Below are 17,049 nucleotides of genomic sequence, written 5' to 3' on the forward strand. Positions count from 1 at the left end.
TCAGAGACAAATCACCCTTTGGGTATTTAAAACAGGTTACTCAACCCTAGCATTCACTTCAAGCGTTAACCAGGGTCTGATCAAGAAGCCCGACCACACAGGCCAACCAAATGGACATTTAAAGTAATAAAACACTTGCTCTGGATTATGATGCCACAGAAACAAACATACATTTCTTTTAAATTGGGCAGAATGGTAACTAATTCTACACAATAAAGTTCATTAACACACGGCTACTTATCCCCCCAAGGAATGACGACATCCCAACGGCGACCTATATTTGAGGTGATGGCAACAATTCATAGCAGAATGGCATGTTGTACACATCAGATAGGGGGTGAGGAATGGACAGAAATACAATGGGGATGGGGGGCAGGGGTGACTTCAAGCTTCGTTTTACCTTCCACAGAAGACTGTCTTTAAAAGACAAAAACAAAACCACATGCATAAGAAACCTGATGGGAAGAGTCTCTGCACCTTGGTGCGGTCAAAGTCAAGGAGACAGTTGATCTCCATCTATTAATACAGACAAGGCAAGAATTGATTTTAGGTTCCATGTTGTACCTGTTTTCCCTGTACAAAGTGGTGAGGGCCACTAAATACACGTATACATGACTGTGTAACTCTGCCGACTGACCGTGGGCGGGAGAGGGCCCAGCCCAAGGCTTCCCAACAGGGGCGGCTTGCACATGCAGATTTAGTGGGTCTCAGGCCTGAAAACGTGCTTTTTTTTTTTTTTTTTTTTTTGAACGTGGGATCTTCCCGGACCGGGGCATGAATCCGTGTCCCCTGCATCGGCAGGCGGACTCTCAACCACTGCGCCACCAGGGAAGCCCAAAAACGTGCATTTCTAATACAGCTTCGCAGTGCTGCTGGTACTGTGGGGCCACAGACATCACTCTGAGCAGTGCAGTGCTGGTAGCACACGGTTAAGTCGTGGGGGCAGGAGACAGAACTGCTCGAGCATCACCTGCTCACACAGGGCCCACCCCGCTCCCACCACCTGTGCAGATCAATAAGGGAGCCAGTACTGGGTCATCAGCCTGAAAGACCTACCACAGGCTGTTATTTTGTACCACTGCATGAGGAAAAAAAAGACTCAAGTAACACATTTTAAAACTGTTATTAACAGCAAACTGGGGAAATACATCAGATTTCTGGGTGACTACTGACATGCTTATGTCAATCCCCAGAAAGAAACTTCTCTGGACAAACAGCTTCTTTACAGGGAGGAGGAAGCAGCTGCATCAAGTACTTAGTGAACTTGCACACAAGTCTTTACCCTTGGAAAGTAGTAGTTGCTTGGCATGTTATTATTTTATGTTCAGGTCCATTGGGGGGTGGGGGACTGCAGGTGTTGGGATCTAAAAATGAGGATTAGCTCACGACCTGGACCTCAAGTCCTTCCTTTCCCTTTGCCGACCTGAGGGTGGGGCCCACAGGTTCCTAGAATGGGTTGTGAGGGTCCTGTGTGCAGTGCAGTCTCCCGCACAGACTCATTAAACACCCCCTGCCTCCCCAGGGGGTACAGACTGAAGACACTGCAAACACAGAGGGGAAACTCAGGTAAGAAGTTGTAACCTTACCAAAAAGCCATAATTATTCTGATAAAAAGATCTATTCAAAGGGGATGCTGCCAAGGTTACTGGTCCTCAAATTGAAACCTGACACCCCCATCCGGTATTTCAGTTTAAATTTTCAGAAAAGGGAGGGGTTTAAAAAAAAAAAAAAAAAAAAAAGAGCCCAGCAAAACCCAGGGCTAAATAAAGTGTTAGCAAGAGAGACGCCTGAGTCAGCATCTCGGCCGAAAAGTTGTACATACGTACTCAGAGGAAACAGTGAAACAAACTCCAGTCTTAATTCCTTTGAAAATCCTCCGATATTCTAACGAATCCTGCTTTGGTCACGTGTTGCTAACCAACAATCCTGAGCTGATGACAAGGCACACTCCACGCGCACATTTTTTTTTTCATTTTTGAACAATGTGATCTAAAAGATCCTTTCTGGGTGTTTCGGAAGAATGCTTTCAAAACAAGAGAAGTGAGATCCAAGAAATGGCGGACTTGGAGGATGGGCAGAAGAAACTTTATATAAGAACCCGTGTTAGTTTCCAAATGTATTTCAGGCCATTTTACTCTTCAGATAAGGTGGTCAGACTTCTCAAAAGTGCAAGGTGTATTTGATTTCCCACTTTTTAATAACAGTAAAACTGGAGGATGCTATGACATGTAATACATTCGCCATTCTTTCTGAAATGCATGGAAATAAAAAGCCTTTGAAGACACCAGTAAGACACAATCCCTTGGCTCGTTGCAGGAGACACGCAGGTGCACCCTCCTTTCCCAGCACCAAGTCAGAGACCAGCGGGCAGGATGTGAGGCAGGGGCACTGGAGCCGACACGGAGAGGAATCTACTCTGAAGACACTTTTCCACAATTACGGCAAGTTCTTCACTTTCATGCTTTATTGAAAGTAAAATATGAATCAAAGACAGGTATTGGTAAGCAGGTTATGTCTCTAAAGAATTACTTTTAGTTCAGAGCAGAATGTAGTCCCATCTACTGTGATACAAATCCTTTATGGACCAATGCATCTGGTATGAAACTCAAGCAAGGAAATATAACAGAACTTTTATTCCCTCCCGTGCCTATAAATCTCATATGTAAACATGATTTACTGATACTGCTACTAAACTTTTTCAGTCTTTACTTGCCCATCCCCCCCCACCCCCCTTAAATATAAAATTTGAAACATTTCCTTCAAGTCTGATGGCCTTCAGTGCAATCTGCTGTATCTGACATAAGGCATTTGGGGACAGTCACTTTTGAATGGTTTTCTGCCTTGTGCAGGAGTCATGTAATGGTTTAATTCTTAGATCCACTTTTTCTGTAATGCCCTAACATGTCAAACTCCTCTTCCTTTCTGGTCATTTCTTAGCAGTCAGCAAATGTTCAAAAAGATTAATGTCCAAGAAGACCAGTACCTGGGAAAAGAAACACATGTGGAGGTACAGTTGTGAACTGCAAGGTAAGAGTTCATATATTCCATTTGCCAAGAACGCATCAGCAACAGGGAATATCCAACTTAATAAATGAGCACAGAAGCCTTTTGACGTTGAAGGATAAGAAAAAGTATCAGCAGACTCCAGGTTTTCAGCTAAAGCACCTTCCTGTTGAAAGCCACGTGGCTATTAGTTATCTTCACACAAGTTCATCAGATTTTACTCATGCTTTCATTTGATGGCCATTTTTCATAAATAAATTTTTTGCTTTGTTTGTTTTGTTTTAACCACATCAGGAGTTTCTGTGTAGTGGGAACGTGTAGACAAAAAGCCGCACTGAGAGGGAGGCTTTATTTAGGCCAGTAGCGTGGCTCACTTGTTCGCTTTAGCAAAGAAACCCCGGTATTCGATTCAACCTCATTCTTGGGCAAAGTTGCAACCTGTCACGGACCTCTGGACTAGGACACATAGAATCAAACTGCAACAGTTAAATCTGTAAATGTCAAAGGTCTGGATTTGACTACGTGCACTACTATAGTGGCCAAGATGTAGTAGGAGGCACTGCCGTTTATCCATTTAAAGTAATAATCCAAAAGATGCCTAATTCTAAATAGATCAATGAAACCTTTTCACTGAACCTAATATAATTCAGCAGATTCTTCTCCTCTAATTCTTATCAGTTACGTACAAACTGTTTTGCTCTAAGATGGGACTGACAGGAGGAATTTGAAAAGGTTAAGTATAAAAATCAAAACGCCACTAGCTAATTCCCCACCTGCCCCCCCGAAATGAGAAAGAAAAAGCAGAATGGACATCTGGAAGTACATACGTCTATCACACAGGCCCTATTTGAGGCCTGAGGCCTGAGGCCTGAGTGCTGATACAGATAATGAAGAAGCTTGAATCAAAAATGCATTTAACTAAAATTAATTTCAGTCATGAGACTCAGATTGAATTAAATTTTAAAATCAAATCATAGGCTTCACTTTAATAGAAAATTAGAGTATGACTCTGACATTCATGAACAAAACGTGACAAATGTAACTTACCTTTAAACCCTTCTTCTGGCATACACACTGGAAGGAAAAAAACAGAATTCCAAATTGAAAAGATTGTCATTACCGACAGTAATAAGTTCACTTCAATGCCTAAAGACGAAAAGTTTAAAATAACTTTTCATTACCTTATTCACCAATAAACATTACCTTTGAAGTTATAGATAATAATCAAATGAAAATCTTTCTCTTTGTTTTTATTTTATCAAAGCAATACATATGCATCACTCAAAAGACAAATACTGGGAGAACAAGGGTTGTAACTGGAGCCAACATTCTGCATGATGGGGGGAGGGGGCTGGAGAAAACCATGTGGCCATGGCCCTCTCTCCCCCTCTGCCTCCCATTCCCACACTCTAGAAGGAACCACTTTCAGCCCTTGCAGCCACTTCTGGTATTTAACCTCTGTATTTCTAAATAACATGCTTATATTGCTAATTCATAATTTTAGATACTATCTAATAATTTCAGGGAAAGATAAAAATTTAGTTCTCCCCCCACCTCTTACATACCACCTGCCCCCGGAACCCATCCTCCTGACACAGTGACATTTTTTGCTAAGCTAATCTCCAATGTTTACATTATTTTTTATCCCATAATACTGCTCACAGTTGAACTCCCTGGTGTACCTTGGTTATAGTTCCTGTCTGGTATGACCTTTGTCTTTCTGGGGTTGGTAACTGCTGCATTATTTATGTGTTTCATTTTCTCTGTACTATCTCCAATTCAAGTGTAAACTCTTAAAGAGCTGTAAACCTCAAGACAACCACCTATCACTTCCACTCTTCCCAGGGGACATCCTTGGCCAAAGCCTGCATCCCACTGCTCCAATCTGGATGGGGTGTGCTCAACACCTGCCGCACAGCTTCCGTCCTGGAATTTCCCCCTCACCAGCTTCTAGGGCATCTATTCCTATGCTGGATCCATGTTTTTGGGTTCCACTGTTGACTTTCTTTTTTTTCTTTTTGTGGTACGCGGGCCTTTCACTGCTGTGGCCTCTCCCATTGCGGAGCACAGGCTCCAGACGCGCAGGCTCAGCGGCCATGGCTCACGGGCCCAGCCGCTCCGCGGCATGTGGGATCTAATCGGACCGGGGCACGAACCCGTGTCCCCTGCATCGGCAGGCGGACTCTCAACCACTGCGCCACCAGGGAAGCCCTGTTGACTTCTTCCTTGATTTACTCTCTCATTTAACAGAGCACACCTTCCCAGAGTATCTCGGCAAATGGTGTGTGAGAGAAATTTAAGGCCTTACATTCAAAGAGCCATCAAGTGTGACGTTAAAATAAAGTCTGTCTAGTTACAGAATTCTAGATTCAAACTCACTTTTCCTCAGAATCTTGTGGGCACGGGTCCATTAGTTTGTCTTCTTGACTCTTCATCCTGTCAATGTGGTTTTTCCTTCCATACCTCTAGATGCTTTTAGGGTTTTCTTATCCCTAGATTTATACTTTATTGTACCAGGCCCTTGGTGCACCCATTTTTTATTTTCATGAATTATTTTCTGTTCTCTGAATGTTCCTTACACATAGACTATTTTGCTCTTTCTCTCGTATTGTTTATAGTTAATTTTTAAGCTTTCTTATTCTTCCTGTGTTGTCTATTTTCTCCGGGCTCCTTTTTTTTCTGTCTGTTGACTGATGTCTTTTGGTTTCATGCTCTTTGCTCAACTGTCTGGTGCTCTCTAGCTGTCCATTTCCACCTGTTTAAGTGTCAGGTACTAAATAGATGCCTAAAAACTGTTGAGTGGGCAGTGGTGGGCTTAACCCAAGGGTACCTGGGAGATGAAACACTTTTTTAAAATATTTGTAGGCTGTTTTCTTGAATTGCCCGTTTCCCCAGAGGATCATCCCTTCCCTCGACTATGGCAGGTAAGGGATGGGCTGCCAGTATTTGAAGAAAGAGCTGGTGGGTGATCTCCCTGTTTGGTAGGTAATGGGCCTCATTGTCACCCTTCTAGGTTAATTTCTTCAAAGAGCTGAAACACAAACTCTGCAGGTTGAGCAGAGGCACAGGAGAGAAGGGCTGTGAGGATCTGCAAGGTAGTGAGCTAACTGCTTCTTATACAGCTTCCAACCGGCCTTTAGGTTTAGACCTCACTCTTAGGTTCAAGTGCACCTAGGGCATCCAGTTCCTCTGTACCTGTCCGAGGCTCTGCAATTTGAATTAGCTTTGCTTTTTGTTGACCGCTTTCGCCTGCAGGCTTACATTCATTTGTTTCCTGTGGTAAATTAATTAGTTAGTACTGTTTTTCTCCACTTTCTAAATTTTCATAGCTATCATTCTTACTAAGATCTTTTCAGAGCAATAATGTAAGATTCTACCTGAACATGCAGAAGCTCTGTTCACGTTTACAAGTAAAAGCACTGGAGACTAAAGCATCAATAACTGTAATCCCACCTTCCTTTAACAAGTTCCTCAACAAATTCCCAGAACAAGTTGGTCTTTACCTTGCATGACATCGTCCATTGCAGCATAATCTGCAATTGGTTCATCAGCCTGGAAAACAAATGAAAACAATTCAAACCCACAAGGGAGTGGAAGCCACTAGGAGGATAACGTCCCATCCACCTCACACAAAAGGCTGCTCCCGAGCCCACCAGTGTGTTGCTCCAAGACACAAACACTGTCCAGTGGAAAACAGGGTTCAAACCAGAGCTGGCAATGTCCAGGATTAACAAAGGATGCCTTGTCGGTGGTGGGTCTAGACTCAATACCCTGAATAACCGCACAGACTGCACACTGGATGTGGCACTGTTTTCCTGCTCCTCACATACCTTTAGATGCAGAAAGGTTCAGATACCCTGAGTTACTAAATACTGATCTAACTGATATGACTTAAAGCGCCAGGGATGACGGCGTGAGTTGGCAGAAATCAAGTCAGAATGGTCCTCTAAAAATGCCAATTAGGTTAAAAATACATTTTCATCCCGCCTCAACATCAAGAAGAAAATGCCCATGTCCTTGTTAAGGCAGAAGCCAGCACTGAGTCTGAGCTTGCGGTGGGATTAGCTACAAGGGCCAAGAGGACAATGTCCAGTATGGACTCTAGCTGCCCATCTGAAGTACAAACGCTTTAATTACACAGGCTGTTTCTAGGATTTTACACGGTGTCCTTAGGATTCAGCAAACCAAAGAGGCTTTCAAAATAATTCCACAGAACCTACAGTTCCAAGAAAAGCAAACAGGAAGGGGGTAGGTAGCAGGATGAGGGGTGTGTGTGTGTGTGTGCGTGTGTGTGTGTAGGGGTAGATATGGGCCTGCATCATCATTTCCAGGGGGTAGGTAGCAGGATGAGGGTGTGTGTGTGTGTGTGTGTGTGTGTGTGTGTAGGGGTAGACATGGGCCTGCATCATCAGTTCCAGGGGGGAGGTAGCAGGATGAGGGGGTGTGTGTGTGTGTGCGTGTGTGTGTAGGGGTAGACATGGGCCTGCATCATCAGTTCCAGGGGGGAGGTAGCAGGATGAGGGGGTGTGTGTGTGTGTGCGTGTGTGTGTAGGGGTAGACATGGGCCTGCATCATCAGTTCCAGGGGGGAGGTAGCAGGATGAGGGGGTGTGTGTGTGTGTGCGTGTGTGTGTAGGGGTAGACATGGGCCTGCATCATCAGTTCCAGGGGGGAGGTAGCAGGATGAGGGGGTGTGTGTGTGTGTGTGTGTGTGTGTAGGGGTAGATATGGGTCTGCATGACCACTCCCAGGGCCTAACTTTATCTGACCAGAATTGAGGCTCTATGGTATGAAAAACATATTTCACAGTTCAAAACCTGAAAAATATTCTATCACATCATGCAGGGGGCATGCTTTTAGCCATAAAGAAACAAAAGAGGCAAAGGAAAGTGACAAAATCAGGCCCTGAGGGAAGGCAGGATTGGTCTAAAGAGGCTGGTTCAATGATTCTTCTTCTGTGACAAAGTCTCAGAAGCCCCTACTTTCTAAAACACACCTACCTCTCCTAAATCCATTCTCCCCAAAGCCAATTTCCATACCCTGGACAAGAATCCCATTAAGCCAACCAAAAGTATTTTGACTATTGTGGCCAAGACTTGTGTCTTATGTCTGTTTCCTGTACTTATGAGGAAAGGTGGAGATGCTTTAATAGTAGAAATATGGTTAAGTAATTCGCTGATCCAAAAGTTAGGGAGGAGGTTAAATCTAGATTATTTTAAACAAGAATTATTAAAACCCCACAAGACCCAATGATGTTGTGACCTCCTCTAAGTCTCTCATGGCTCATCCAGAGATGGAGAATGTAGAGGCCAGCAAAACTCTCACAGCAGAAGCTTCTTACCACACCCTGCCGAGAACCTGAGGTAACTGTAACCACCACTGCACGCAGTTTGCACATGAGAATCCCTCAGGTAAAGAGCTGTTACCTACCTTTAACAAAATGACAGATTCGGGAATGACGCCAAGGGTTCCGAGGGTGGCACAGTCATCACTTAAAATCTTTCCATCAATTGACAGATTCTGGTCAAAAGGAGCAACTGAAAATGCATGCATGATCTGTGCCAATATAAAGGAAACAAAGTTTGTGTAAAGCAAAACACTGAGACTTCTACCCTATTTGAAGAAATAATGCATAGATTCTGAGGGCAAAATAAAAGACTCCAGAATACAAAAGATACAACAGTTTACAGTCAGCTCGCTTGCTAAATTCCTATTGAGACTCTAATCCCAATACATCTGAGAACATTCTTAGGAGGCCTGATAGAGAATTAGGAGACAATTATACCCACAGGACCTTGTCTTCTGCATCTTACCACCTCTCCAAGGGTCAGGGTGCGGAGAAAACAAAGGAGCAGAAGGTGGGGCTGGGCTGACAGCTCCTCTGGTAATAAGGCTTGAGCAAGGCCGTCACTGTCACTCCTATCATGCCCAGGTTCCACATCGTTTTAATAACCAAGTCAATTCCAAATTCTTTCATAAGACCATCTCTAAATTAACCAGAAGGCTATCTGGACTCTTCTCGTTTTGATCCCCTTAGTGAGCAGCCGGGACTACAAAATTCAGCCATTGGGCCTGTCACATATTCTTAGACCGAGTCTTGCCTCTAGGAACCAGAATATGAATTTCTTAAGGGTAGGGGCCATATACTCCAGCCCAGTTCTAACCAAATCTTAAAAGTTGAATACATTCAGAAAGACTATTGCGCATAATACTTAAACATTGTTTTCAAATTCAGAAAAATTTTCATCACGTCCAGGGAGTAAATACCAGTGCGAAGTAGGGAGGAGTTGGGCTCAGAGAGGCACACATAGGTACCCTTCAATGATACATTCTAATTCTTCACTTGGGTGTATTCTAGAGTATTCATTTTACTATGCCAAATAACTGAGTTCCATACTCCTTGAATATGTTCATTACATGTATCTCATTACACCAATATCCATGGTACAGGGAGACCATTCTACCCTTTTATGCACTCTATTCCTCTACTCTCTGAAAAATCTGGAAAGACAAAACAAGCAGCCCTGAACCAACTGTGTATATAATTGGGCCCAAGAGCTTTCCAGCTGGGAAGACTGTGACCAGAAAAGTGATTTTAATAACAGTACACAGGTAAATAACAACAGGGATAACAACACTGGCCTCCTCCCTGTTAGGCCAGGTTCATAACTGGACTTCTCAAAAGGACATCAGGCTCTCAGAAGCGAGCAGAGACTGATTAAACAGGGATCTGTAGCTACAGTGCACTGACATCATCAATGATTTGTGTATGAAGCAATGAGCCTATTTCTGGTACATGAGAAGTACTGACGGGACAGTTCTACCGAAGGCAGCCCAGCACACGGGCATCAGGTAGAGGCAACAGCCCCAGTGAGTAAATGTGACCCATGAAGAAGAAAGCGCAGTTACAGAGGAAGTGTCTGATACCAACTTAATGTGGGCAATGTCACAGCTGCATGACTGTAGGAATGCTAGTTCACACGCCTAAGTGGGATGCACAGGGTCTTTGCACCACCACACAACATTGGACCAACCGCAAATACCTCTAGACACGAGTTCCAGCTCTGAGGGGTGGAGGCTCATGCTTTATATTGGGTGCACAGACAAGGACACTTCAATTCATTCAACAACTCATGAAGATTTATTACCCCATGTGTTGACTACCGTGCTAGGTACTGGAAATATAAAGTGAATAATCCCACCCCGGAGAGGTCGAGAGGACAAAACCAAGCAGTGAAGATGGTGGCAGAAAGTACACATTGCTCCTAGCGGAGCACACAGAAAGGAGCAGTTAGCTGTGTAGCTGAAGGCCAAGACGGGTTTTGCAGAAAAGATGTTGTGAAAGATGAACAGTGCTTACTAGTGAGGAGAAAACGGTATTTCAGAATGAGGGAACAGGCCAAAGGCATGGAGGCCTGTGCCCTGTATGATAATAATTCATAAACCGTAAGTGCTAGGAGAATGCTTCAGAAGAATTAACATTCTATAGGTCTGTTTAACAAGCGGGTGCAGCATTGTGGATCTGTGGGGCATAAAAGGAACAATGAAAACTCTGTTCCTACAAGGTGAGCGGCTCCATGCTGCTTGCCATGGGGGTGTGAGTGTGTGGCTGAAATAAGGAAATGCAATAAGGAAAGTGAAGTAAGGAAAATTTCCTCCTTTCTACAGCAAGCAATACTACCCACTCAAAACCTCTCTCTGGGAAAATGGAATAAGACAATTAAACACCAAGCATATTCCGAGAGAGGAGATGGATAAACTGTACTTTAAGGCCTCACAGGTGGATGAACTAAGCAACTATAAATGGGTGTAGTTACCATCCTATTAACTTGGAAATGTAGTATACCCTAGAGGACAGGCTCCATGCAACAAAAAAAATACACTACATGCTTAAAAAGTCACCCACCACCACTGGCTGAGGATCACATGCATGCCCACCACAAGCTCTAACAGTGCTCAGGCTGCTGGGCAAAAAGGTCCCATCTAGTGGGAGCTTTCGAAGCTATCACCACGGATCACTGAAGGGAAATTACACTTCACTGCCCTTTCTTTGGACTGTTTAGATCACAGTGGTCCTCGAAGCCAGGACGGGAGATGAGAGGAGGGACACGGCAAAGGAGCCATCCAAGGACAGCACGTTTGGGGGCTTTCCTGTGAACAGCTGCTGCCTTCTAGCAAATCTTTTGTGCAGGTAACATGCTCACAGACAGAGGTTATTTCTGCTGACTTTTGATTTATTCTTTAAAAAGGGTAGTCCACAATAAAAAGCAGCACAGGCTTTGAAAATGTCTTTATCCACAGGGGCTCTTTTTGTAATTTAAAGGTTTTGAATGTTCGAGGTTTACCACTGACAGGCAGAACGCCGGTGATAGAAACAAGCTTTCTCAGATGTAAAAGCTACAATAACAGAGTAAAGCTATCAGGCCAACACATTTATTTTCAGAGCCATGGGTTCAACCAAGGGAAATACTGTTCCCGGGACAATCTGGAACACATCACACCCTCAAAGGAAGCCTATACTTTTGCCTCAATTACAATGATAAGGATCAGCAGCGAGGGAAAATGCAGAACCAGTAAACCAGGCCGCATGAAGGCAGCAGAGAGGGAAATTCGGTCAACTTCTGGGATCCGTATCAGTGACTAGAACAGATAAGAGGCCAGATTTTTTTTCATGTACATCTTGAATTTATCAGCCTCTTTTTCCTGGGTTTTGAGATGTCCCATTGGCATGCTCATTTATAGTACTTTAGTGTTGCTACCAGGAAACAACAGTATCGTGAGGCATTTTCATAATGCATCCACTGTGTTGACGGGCAAAAGCAATGGAGGGGGCGGGGGGGATTAGAGTGGGAACGATCTAAAATGAACCTCCAAAAAGAACCACCTCAACACGTAACAAGTTAAATGGTTCTCAACATTTCTCATTATTATTGGAAAGCTACTCAGAACCTGCTCAAGGTTTCAGAATCCCCGAAGTACTTTTCATCTTCACAGAAAGATTCTTGGCTAATTTGGAAAACTTTGAAACTCTTTCTAAAGAAAGAGTCATTTTAATTTGGAGACCCTGCAAGTATTATTCTAAGCTCAAAAAAGCCCTCCCTCAATGGCCTAATACTTAGGTGCAAAGCAGAAACTCGCGAAGGTCCTCCAAGTTCAGAGCATAATTAAACAAATGCTATACTCTCCTCACCTGAATTTTCAATTCTTTTAATGTTTGATTAGCAGAAACAAGAAGAGCTTTTTCACCACGAACTTTCCTATGTCGCATACTCCGCCGAATAACTTGCTTTTGGTAGGCTATATAATTTTGATGGGATATCTTTTGCCGCTTTGTTCCTCCATTGCTCTGTAATAAAGATCCGAAAAAGAAGAAAGCACTGAAATTACCCACGCTGTGACCCGTGCTCATAAAGTTCATCAGGCAAGCAAAAGCAATTGATTTATCAGGCTGTTAACCATCTGAAATTCAATATCAACAGTGAACAGGAACTCGCTGGAAGTTCTTAGTAGGCTCAGACCAAACTGAAAAAATTAAACGACAAAATACACTTCTAACTGCATATAAGCTCCAGGATTTTAAAATGTATGTATTATAAAAAGGAGATTTAAAAGCAAAATAAGTTTGACCTTAGAAAGACACAATTATGATAAACTGAAAAAATTTTAAGATTATTAAATTTAATCCAGTCAGTGTCAAAAGGGAAAGAAAGGGGTGCGGAGGCAGGATAACTGTTCTGGATAACAGTCTAAACTGATACAAAACAATGCATGTCTTAATTGTACGCTGGTTTGAGGAGGGAACATCGCTTCAGACACATTTGGGATAGGTGAAGAAATCTGAGGTTGGGTAAACAGGACACTGTCTTTACTGATAAGCTGGTTTAAGAACTTGGAGGTGGAATGCCATGATGTGCACAGTTTACCTAAAGATGGTTCAGCAGAAAGTACAGGCATACATGTGGGTATATAATACATATTGTACTAGTCTGAAGAAAAAAATAGATGAGAACCAAGTAGCTTTCTACAATACTCCAATAAATGCCTCATCAAGAGGTTAACAGTCAAGATTCTTCTGCTAACCAGGACAGGGAATGAATGAAACAAGATTTTTAAAATAATCCTTTCCCCTGGTTTAATTAAATCTGGATGAGGTAACCCCCGGGCTCTGCCTCTGGTTTCCGAAGCTGTCACCGAGTGTCACGTGTGCGTAATCAGAGCGGTTTAGGGGTCATTATGGACACAGATGCCACCCATGCATCATCAATGGAGCTCCAGAGATGTACAAAGCAGAGAGGATGGGGGTAAACAGAAGAGCATTTGTTCAGGGTGATAGGCCACTGGCTAGGTGCTGCACAGCGCTGGATTCAGCTCTAGCTGTGCGTCTAAAGAGGCACACAGGTGATTCTAACATAAGAAACAACGTGGGAGTTTTAAAAAAAAATTCATGACACATTTTTCTCAATCTCAACTATTCAAGAAAAGGTGAAATTGGACCTAAATTTCACAATTAGGAATATAAGGGAAAATATCTACACCCTAAAATTTTACTTTAGAAATATAAAACACAACCAACTAACAAAGCCCTGAGCATTAAGCAAGATATATTTTTTAATGGGTCTAAAAGCCTTTCCCAGAATTTCTTTTAAATCCATAGAATTTAAATCGAACTTATCTGACAAAAAGCAATCCACTGGTTTTAGAAGGCTTTCAATTACCTAAGTAATATCCAATACCGGGTACATTATTAACCTAAATCGTAGATAAGGTCAAAGTCCAAAGAACTGGGCTGATCTAGCTTAGAGGAAAGGGGATTTGTTCATTTCCATTAAGGACAAATAGAAATGCATCGTTTTATATTACAAGGATTTAAAACAGCAGTTACAGAAGCTTTGTACTGAGATAGTGCAACGCATTACAAAAAAAAGATTCGAGGAGGCCGACATTCTGAAAACTCTTGACGTTCTTCTGGGACCAACTACTCTTTTCAAAACGGAAGGTTACACCTTTTTTGCAAGACAAAAATGTTTAAAACATTCTACAGTATACAACAATGAGAAGGAAGACAAAAGAAAGTTCAAAGTACAAAAAATAATTATGTCATAAAAAACAATGTTCCCCAACAAATATTCTCTATCGTATTTATAAAAGTGAAATCTGTTGTCATCTGCATCTGAGGAACAGAACAGCGATTTAAAAATTGCTGTGGGTATGACAATAATAGGTAAAACCAGACATTAAAAAAGTTAGAGTTTCCCAAAAATCGAAATCACTTGAAAACGTTTTTAAAAGTTTTCTAAAGAACTCTTAGGCTGAAAAGTAAAGCTTGAAATGACAGAAATAAGGACAGTAAGAACACAGATATATATCCTGCTTTACAAACTTATTCACAAAGTTTACCAGAAGAATAGGGATTCCCCACTGATTATGACACCATACTCCCACTAATAAATAAACTACCAATAAACTACCATGGTACTGCTGGCCAAGCAAATGAAAGAGAATGGAGTCCTAAATCAGGATGGACACAAACACTTCTCTTTAAAATATATCAATGGGAAAAGCAAATACACTAGCTTGTAGATCTGACTTGAAAAATGGACTGACTGTAGAGGAGATGGGAACATAAAACAAGTCGACAACAAACAAGGTTTGTTACGTTTGCAAACTCCTATTCAAGAGACATATTACTTAACTCAATAATCTCAAAAACCATCCCAAGGAACAGAAGGCATACATGTACATAAATTTTAATGAGGGCATTATTTATTATAGGAAAATATCCCACAAAACTGAAAACCTACATCCCTATAAAATGTATGGATTTGGTTAGCACTGGGACAAGGGGGCCCTCCAATGCTGAGGGATTGAAACACAAATTTGGTAGGAGTGGCTGATCCCGGTCAGCAGCGCCTGACTTCGTTCTTCCACAGGTGTTTTAAAATCAACAAATGCTGACATATCTCTTTATGCCAGCTGGGAAGCTACAAGTAACATTTACCTCAGGGAGACCAAGATTCAAGTCAAGAGTGCTTTTCAGACTTTCTTAATCACAGTTGAAAATGAAGTAACAGTATCAGTATGTATACACAGAGAGGCCAAGAAACCCAGATAATCTCTGCTCTGTAACAGATACAGCAGATGGCCATTTTATCACTTTTATTCCTTCAGGGAGGATGCTAACCATAATCCGACTACACTATTTTTTAGCAGTAAAGAAAGAACACAAATATCTCTAATTAGTTAGTTAAAGCTAAACTCTAATTAGAGTAGAAATTCCATGAATTTAAGGTAAATCTAGAATATCCTGGTGTATAATGGTCTGACTTTTTGAGAAGCTAAACTTATCTACATCATATATCAACCAAACATATTCTCACATTATTTCCTGTTCTTGACATTTTTCTCCAATATCGCTGTGAACATGCAGGATATAATCAAGCAACCAAATAAGAGGGGGTAGAAATACCATAACAAAATACACAGAAAATAGGTAATTTTAATAGAAGAAAAATGAAACATTAATGCTGATTCTAGTCATTTGCCTAACACGTAAGAGACCCGAAAGTCTCTTCTATAAACTCCAATATTATAAAGGCTACTGTGTGTTTTCCTTGTCGTCAGGGAATCTGAGTTTAATAATTTTTTCATACATAAAGATTCCATGATTAAGCAACAAACCAAGATATGGGTTAGTTTAAGTTTTCTTTCCAGGTAAAAAGTGAATCATTTCAGTATATTTTAGCCTTTCTTGCTTGATAGCACATAGTAACTCTAGAGTAATGTAGCCCATGGCTTTTCGTGAGAAATCAGGACAGCTACAGCATGCTACCCAATGCAGGAAAGCGGGGGAAAAAAAGGGGTCCTGAGAACCGACATCCTGCATAGGCTACGCAGAGATGTCCAAGAGCTTAGAGTGACTGCTCTCAGAACAGCAAAAGGTGTAACAATGAAGAGCAGCTTCAACACATACTTGATTAAAATCTGGATCTTTTTCTCCATCCGGTTTAGTTTCCTCCTTATCCTCCTCTGTTTCCGAACTACTCACATTTAGCTCTGGAGCTGAATCCTTCATCACCTGAATGTGTCAGGAAAAGACAGAAAAGTAGGTCAGACCCTAGGAAGGCGAGCTATGGAGGCTGTGGGGCTTAAAAAAAATTTTTTTAAATACATTTATTTATCTATCTTTGGTTGCGTTGGGTCTTCATTGCTGCATGCGGGCTTTCTCTAGTTGTGGCGAATGGTGGCTTCTCTTTGTTGTGGAGAACAGGCTCTAGGCGCGTGGGCTTCAGTAGTTGTGGCACACGGGCTCTGGAGTTGTGGCTCGTGTGCTCTGGAGCGCAGGCTCCGTAGTTGTGGCACACGGCCTTAGTTGCTCTGTAGCATGTGGGATCTTCCCAGACTAGGGCTCCAACCCGTGTCCCCTGCATTGGCAGGCAGATTCTCAACCACTGTGCCACCAGGGAAGCCCAGCTGTGGGGCTTTGACTGGCCACCTTTATCAAGAAGAGGCACACCTTTTTCAATGGTGGGGTAATAGATCAGATAGAGGATCAAGACTCAAGGGCTCTCTCTCTTTTCTGTGCTCTTTTAACATGTTAGTTCTTATCCTATGATTTATTCTTGTATTTAATGTGTTTGCCGTAAATGTAAGCGGTCTCTGCGGAACAGTTATCAGATTTTACAATGATGTTATTTTGCAGAAGTTCAAAATTGCTCTACATTTTCCCTAGTACACTGATCGTCAAGCCTTTTCAAGTTCAGACAGGAGTCCCAATGCTCCTTGAGACTGAGAAAATGAAGGATGGATGAAATACTGCTATCAAACTAAAAAAAAATAATAAAACTTTACCTAAATTGGATACTATTTTGTACTAGATACCAATATATACATGCACTAATAGGTACAAAAGATATAAGAAAATTCTAGGGGAAAAATTGAGCCATTTTTACTCAACTTCATTTTCTCAGCGAATTAGGAAATGAAGCCTTAATTCAACTTGTGAAGCAGAACCCTAGACCATTAGAGCATAATTCGTAAGTTACCCTTC

At 42.0% G+C, this 17,049-nt stretch overlaps 1 protein-coding gene across 7 annotated transcripts in view; it reads right to left on the reverse strand.

Moving 5' to 3' along the window:
• Nucleotides 1–2,855: 2,855 nt before the first annotated feature.
• The window catches only part of USP48 (ubiquitin specific peptidase 48), a 68,337-nt gene continuing 54,143 nt past the window's right edge, over nt 2,856–17,049 (reverse strand). For all 7 annotated transcript variants that reach the window (XM_024766665.1, XM_024766664.1, XM_024766668.1 and 4 more), the window contains 6 exons: nt 15,973–16,077; nt 12,193–12,348; nt 8,433–8,558; nt 6,507–6,555; nt 4,051–4,077; nt 2,856–2,983 (listed from right to left, as the gene is read on the reverse strand). In XM_024766665.1, the coding sequence (XP_024622433.1) occupies nt 2,961–2,983; nt 4,051–4,077; nt 6,507–6,555; nt 8,433–8,558; nt 12,193–12,348; nt 15,973–16,077 (486 nt within the window). In that variant the 3' untranslated portion in view covers nt 2,856–2,960. The remainder of the gene's footprint in view (nt 2,984–4,050; nt 4,078–6,506; nt 6,556–8,432; nt 8,559–12,192; nt 12,349–15,972; nt 16,078–17,049) is intronic.

The sequence above is a fragment of the Neophocaena asiaeorientalis genome, unplaced genomic scaffold, assembly GCF_003031525.2.
Source record: "Neophocaena asiaeorientalis asiaeorientalis breed wild unplaced genomic scaffold, Neophocaena_asiaeorientalis_V1.1 scaffold79, whole genome shotgun sequence".
NCBI lineage: Eukaryota > Metazoa > Chordata > Mammalia > Artiodactyla > Phocoenidae > Neophocaena > Neophocaena asiaeorientalis.